Genomic DNA, 7024 nt, shown 5'->3' on the forward strand with positions numbered 1-7024 from the left:
ATAGTATACATGATAGAATGCCACTCTCCCATATCATCCCACCCTCTCCCTCTCCCTCTGAGTCCAAAAGTCCGTTATAGACAGCTGCGTCTTTTTCCTGTCTTGCATACAGGGTCGTCATTGCCATCTTTCTAAATTCCGTATATATGTGTTAGTATGCTGTATTGGTGTTTTTCTTTCTGGCTTACTTCACTCTGTATAATCGGCTCCAGTTTCGTCCATCTCATCAGAACTGATTCAAATGAATTCTTTTTAACGGCTGAGTAATACTCCATTGTGTATATGTACCACAGCTTTCTTATCCATTCATCTGCTGATGGACATCTAGGTTGTTTCCATGTCCTGGCTATTATAAACAGTGCTGCGATGAACATTGGGGTACATGTGTCTCTTTCAATTCTGGTTTCCTCGGTGTGTATGCCCAGCAGTGGGATTGCTGGGTCATAAGGGAGTTCTATTTGCAATTTTTTAAGGAATCTCCACACTGTTCTCCATAGTGGCTGTACTAGTTTGCATTCCCACCAACAGTGTAGGAGGGTTCCCTTTTCTCCACACCCTCTCCAGCATTTATTGCTTGCAGATTTTTGGATCGCAGCCATTCTGACTGGTGTGAAGTGGTACCTCATTGTGGTTTTGATTTGCATTTCTCTGATAATGAGTGATGTTGAGCATCTTTTCACACACATAGTATTTTTTAAAGAAATAAAACATAAGACAAATCTATTAAGCACAATTCTGTTTTTTTTACATATACACGTTTAGATAAAGTTATGTACATAAAATACATATGATTGTGTAAATTTAGATAAAATTTAGAAAGATATTGCAAGAATGAGGGGAAAACAGGGAAAGGGGCTGGGGTCTTGAGTTCTATAGCTTCCTAGGTCTCCAACTCCACGCCTCAGGCCTGTCATCACAGAGCTCAGGGACTGGTCCTCGGAGGCGATGATTAGTCAGGGAGTCTAGGGGGAGGGGAGGGGAGAAGTAGGGGAGGGGTGGGAGAGGAGGGTAGATGGCTGGAGGGCAGATAGGAAAGAGAAGAAACCAATAAAAAGGCAGACGAGCCAGCAGATATTGGATAATGCAGTTGCCACTGTGGCCACTAGGTGGAGGTATTGTGGCAGATCAGCGGCCACTGAGGGCAGATGAACTTCGTTCCAGGGGCAGAAGGCTCCCTCCCGCTCCTGTTAATCTGGGTCGACTCCTCTGTGATGGATATCTATTATTGTTAGTTGTTTCGCTCTTTCATGTGTTGGAGAAGGAAATGGCCACCCACTCCAGTATTCTTGCCTGGAGAATCCCAGGGACGGAGGAACCTGGTGGGCTGCCGTCTATGGGGTCACACGGAGTCGGACACGACTGAAGCAACTTAGCAGATAGCTTTTGTTTGGTCCTCCTGACATCTATACCACTTTTTCCTGATAACAAGCACTTCCATTTTTCTTTGGGGAACAACCCTATTCCCATTAAGGTCTACCATATACACTCACATAGGCTGTGCACTGCACAACTTCATGGGATCTGTCCATTTTAGACTGCTGGGTGGTGCCCACAGGAACCGAGCAGCACTCAGCCCACATAACCGTCAGTGTCAGCCATGGAATGATGGTCCAGTAAGCTACCCATCCTACTTCTGGCCTAGGTGGAGTTGATTCATTCTGATATGGATGCCATAAAGTCACTGCCCATTAACTCCTGCTGTGTGGATCCCTGGAGTTATCCTGGTTACAATTCTTTCCAGCTCCAACCAATTCCTTTCTGATTTCATTAGCCAGAGATACTTTCTGTTGCCAACAAAGAACTTAACAAGTCACAATCTGCACCTCAAATCTTCCTCAAACTGGAAGCCAGATCTCAGCAACGGGTCTTGAGTATTAGGATTAAAATTTGTTTTTATTCATTATCTATTCATTTGTGGCTCAGCTGGTAAAGAATCCGCCTGCAATGGGGGAGACCTAGGTTCGATCCCAGGGTTGGGAGGATCCCCTGGAGAAAGGGAAAGGCTACCCACCCCAGTATTCTGGCCTGGAGAATCCCATGTACTGTATAGTCCAAGGGGTCATAAAGAGTCAGACACGACTGAGCAACTTTCATTTTCATTCATTCATGTATTCATATAATAAATATTTGGGAGCATCTCTTAGATTTGTATATTTATTGAATTTGTATATTTATTTAAATATTTGTATATTTATTGAAACTGTTTTACTAAATACACAATTCTAGGCTGTCTGTGATGTAAATAGAGATCCCTAGGGTTGTGCAGTGCACAGCTCATGCACCTCTCCCGAGCAGCCCTGGACACCACTCTCTCTTCCAATCCCATGTCTCCTCCGATGCATGGAGACCCCTTCACCTCAATAGGGGTAAATGGGGGGGTCTCGCCGTGAAGTGGCAGGATCCCCTTCCCGTATGGACATCACACTCCCTGGTTTCTTCCTAGAGCCCAGTCTGTCCTGGGAACAGTCTCCGATGACACTGTCATAAACAGGGCTGGCCTCCTGGGGTGGGGGTTTGGGCCGGGCCAGGTGGCACTGAAACAGTCCATGGAAGGCCTCCCGGAAATGCTGGGACATGAGGGCATAGACGATGGGGTTGACGGCGCTGTTCACGTAGATGCAAAGGCGGCAGAAGAGAAGGAAGCCAAGGTTGAGATAGGGCGGGCTCAGGAAGGAATTCACCACCACCAGGGCGCGGTAAGGCAGCCACAGCAGAGCGAGAAGGACCACCGCCACAGCCAGCATCTTGGTGACCTGCCGGGTGAGACAGGAAAACAAGAAATGCGTGGGTGCCAAGGGAGAATCCTGGCTTCCAGGTCTCTCTGTAACACAAGAGGGTCCGGGCCTGGCCAATCTGTGATTGCACGCATGTCCTCACTTCAACTCCATCCTCACCAAGAAAACCGCTCCGCATCCTTCTCTGCTCTGCTCAGGTCTTCGGAAACCTCCCAGCTCCAATCCACCTCCAAAGCCTTTGAATGGGCGGCTCCCACATACTGGACGCAAATTCACTCATCCACTGAGCTTCAGGCCCTTTCTCTATAGGATGGAGACACGGTACTGCTGTCATCGTAGGTGGACACGAGGACTGAAGGAGTTCATGCCAGTAAAGAATGTAGAATAGTGCCAGCCATATGAGAGATGCTTTTATGGGTTTATTGTGGGTTTACTGCTGCTGCTGCTGCTACTAACATAACCTCTACTACCACTATTGCAACTGTGTGAGGTTCAGAGCGGGCACAGCTGGGTTAGAATCCTTGACCACTGCAAACCAGCTGTTTGGCCTCGGACTGTCCCTCTCTCCAGCTACATCGCTTCTCCCCAACAGACCCAGCCACACGCTTCCTTCCGGTTCTTTCACTCACCCTGCCCCCTCCCTTCTGATTCTCCTGCCTTTGCTCTTAGCCACCTGTTTGCCCCTCCCTGCTCCCTCCTCTTCACTTTCTAACTCTTCAGATCTCCGCAGCACTTCTCTGAAAGCACAGACTAAATGAAGCCTCCAAGAGGAGTGCACGCTGGAAGGTGTTTCAAAAGATGCAGTTTCTAAATTCTGGAATGAACTCGCCACAAGGGGGCGTCTGTCAAGGGAGCCGGGACATCACTAACACTGCGGAGGCTAGCAGCGCCCACGAGCCCCGGACCCTGGAGTCCTCAGTGACCCCTCCAGAGACCAAACATGGTGGCAAACGTTATGAGCTTCAACTGCTGAAATAGTCCTTGATGAGCTTAATGAGCTGCAACTGCTCTAATAGTCCTGTCACCGGTTCTGTGACCAGCAAACCCTGGATACATTCAATCAGCTCTGGGGAACCGGGGAGAGACAACTTTCTCATCAAGGCAGAAGCTAGCCTGGTTTTCCAGAGTACAATTACTTCTTAGAGTCTGTGAGTTTAGTTCCTCTCCTAAGAGGCTTGGCTCTGGCTGAGTCAATAAATTCATGTTATATAATATTCTCCAGGAACCATGAAAAATCACAGGAATTCCCTAGAAGGTCTTGACTTCTGACTGTACCAAATTCAGATCCTGTTCCATTCTATTTTACATTCACTTGGGTGAGAAATACCAGCAGTGTGGTGGGCCCTGGAGCCAGGTTTCCTGGGTTCAAATCTTGGTTCTGTCACTTACCAACTCTGTGACTTTGGGCAGCCTTTCTGTGACCCAGTTTCCTCTGAGATGATGACATGATACATCATGGAGTTGGTGTAAAAACTCAATGTTATAAAAATAAAACATAAATGCCCCAACAAAACAATAGCAATAGGTACCATATATTGAACACTTACTATACGTCAGATTTATATTTACTACCATCCACTGAGGTAGATAGACACTATAATTATTTTTATTTCCCAGTGGATGAAATCAAGTCTCAGCAAGGTGAAGTGACTTACCCAAAGCCACACAGCAAGACATTAACAAAGCTAGGGGCCAGAACCTAGGTCTAGAATACTCTTTTTACTTCTAGAAGTTTCACCTACAGCATAGGTCAGGCAGGATTTTGATCCCAGTCCTTCCGGGTTGAGCCTGAGAGCAGAAACAGTAGTAAATAAGTGTGAGGACAGGAGTTGCATTTGTCTGGAACCAAAACTTTCTATTTTAGACTTGTTGAGCCCATGTCCTGCCACCTTCCCTCTAAAAACTACTTTGATCTAAGTTGTCTGCAAGCAGGATGGGCCAAAGGGGCTTTTTGGGGCAGTTGGAAGAGCCCCCCCCAACAGTGTGCCCATTCCAAGAGGGAGGGAGATGGCACAGATGGTTCTTGCCTGGCTCAGGAGTGATTCAGCCAGGACGAGGTGCCTCCGCCTCCCACACGAGCTGTGCGTCGGGGTGGCAGGCTGAAGATAAAGACCAGCTGGACCCAGAGAGTGGTCCTCCCACCTCTATTCCTGGAAACCCCCGTGGTATGGTGAAACTGCTGGAACAGGGGTGAAGATACAGGGATGGGCAGTTGGGTTCCTGCTCCCAGGTCCCCTGCCGTGTCACCTCAGTCCCTCCCTTGTCCCCTCTGCCTGTTGCCTTGTCCGTAAATTCAGGTAGTAAACCTCCTGAACAGGAGTGATTTCAGGAACCATCAGATAATCAGGCACACAGCAAGCGCTCAGTAAATGCTGGATTCCTCCCCAGGATCCTTTCTCCTCTTGTGCTTTCAGACTGTCCACTGAAGCAGCTTTAGCACCAGAGGGTGTGGAACTGTCTTGGAAAGTCACTTCACCTCTCTGAGCCTCACTTTCCTCATCAGTAGAAGAAGGGGAATAACGGCTATGGTGGAGGGACTCACTGAGGAAGTATAATAATAAATCAACATGAATTTAGCCTTTAGCGTCTGACTCTTTCCGACCCCATGGACTGTAGCCTGCCAGGCTCCCCTGTCCATGGGATTTTCCAGGCAAGAATACTGGACTGGGTTGCCATTTCCTTCTCCAGGGGATCTTCCCGACCCAGGGATTGAACTTGGGTCTCCTGCACTGCAGGCAGACTCTTCACCACACGAGCCACGAGGTAAGCCCAAGTTTGTGACATTGACTCTAAATGAATTTTTCCATTTCTGCGGGCACTCCAAAGTGCTGCACATTGCCCTTATCTCATACAACAGGAGAGGAAACAAGCTCAGAAAGGCAGAAGTGATCTCTCCTCAAACAAGCCCAATAAGTGTCACGACCCAGATTTGAGCTTGACTCCAGAGGGCTTCCCTGGTGGCTCAGACCGTCAAGAATCTGCCTGCAATGCAGGAAACCTGGGTTCCATCCCTGGGTGGGGAAGCTCCCCGCCCTGGAGAAGGGAATGGCTCCCCACTGCAGTATTCCTGCGTAAAGAATTTGGACAGAGGCGCCTGGTGGGTTACAGTCCACGGGGTCGCAAAGTCGGACACGACTGAGCCACTAACCCTTTCACTACATTTTTGACTGCAGAAGGGCCCAAGGTGCCATCCACCAATCTGCTGCAGGCTCAGTACAGGGGTCTGAAAGAGGGGGGAGGAGGGCCCTACCTGCTTCCAGGAGTTGAGGGCGCCCCTCCTGCCGCGGGAAGACAAGCGCCCTTGGCCAGCGGGGCCGCCCTGGTGCACAGAGCCCGACTGTCCCAGGTCGCCAGGAGGCAGCGGCCCCGCGAAGAGGACGCGCGCTATGAGCGCGTAGCACACGGTGGCCAAGCCCAGGGGCAGCGCGTAGAAGAGCGCGAAGTCCAGGAAGCAGACAGGCAGGTAGAGGGAGCGCGACACGCGGTAGCCGCACTGCACCTGCACGCCGTCGGCGTACGCAGTCTCGCGCGTGTCCACCAGGAAGAGCCAGAGCACGCGGTAGGCGCAGGTGCCCAGCCACACCAGCGCCGCGATGCGCTTGGCCCGCGCCGCCGTGCACAGAGCCTGGGCGCTCAGAGGGCGGCAGATGGCGAGGTATCGCTCCACCGTGAACGCGGTGATGGAGCCCGTGGACGCGTTGATGCCCACGTACTGCAGGTAGGTGATGCCCAGGCAGCCGGCGTGGCCGAAGATCCAAACCCGGGCGGAGGCCGCCTCGGTCACAGCGGGCACTCCAGCCGCCAGGAGCACCAGCAGGTCCGTGGTGGCCAGGCTCACCAGGTAACAGTTGGTGGACGTGACCATGTGGCGGCTCCGGGCCACCACCAGGACCACCGTGGCGTTGCCCGCCACCCCCACGGCACACACGAGGGGCACCAGGGTCAAGGTCACTGCCTGGACAGTCAGTGGGGGGCGGGGCATGAAGCCCGGGCCCGACGCGTTTAGGCGCTCAGAGTGCTCGGGGGGAGGGGGGGGGGGGCTTCTCCATGCGCCCCGGTCCGCGCTGCCCCGCGAAGGCTGCAGCGAGTTGGGGAATGACTCCAGGTGCAAAGGTGTCCTGGGAGAATCTCCCTGAAGGAAGCTGCGCGTCTCGGGGAGGAGGGGCGGGTCTAGCAGCTGTCCCCAGCTTAACTGGTTTCTCCAACTCCAGGCAGGGTCTCACTGCCCCCACCCGGGACGCTGGGAACTCGGAGGCATCAGGAGTTAGGCTTGTGCTGCTCAGTTGGCG

General features: G+C 51.5%; 1 protein-coding gene across 1 annotated transcript; it reads right to left on the reverse strand.

Annotated features, from left to right (window-relative positions):
- Nucleotides 1-2357: 2357 nt before the first annotated feature.
- On the reverse strand, nucleotides 2358-6717 carry LOC128058107 (thyrotropin-releasing hormone receptor-like). The gene is made up of 2 exons (XM_052650465.1): nucleotides 5986-6717; nucleotides 2358-2753 (listed from the first exon to the last, which is right to left on the reverse strand). Exons 1-2 carry the CDS (start codon nucleotides 6715-6717, stop codon nucleotides 2358-2360), a joined length of 1128 nt encoding a protein of 375 aa, XP_052506425.1.
- Nucleotides 6718-7024: the final 307 nt, after the last annotated feature.

This window comes from Budorcas taxicolor, chromosome 13 (genome assembly GCF_023091745.1).
Source record: "Budorcas taxicolor isolate Tak-1 chromosome 13, Takin1.1, whole genome shotgun sequence".
Lineage (NCBI taxonomy): Eukaryota > Metazoa > Chordata > Mammalia > Artiodactyla > Bovidae > Budorcas > Budorcas taxicolor.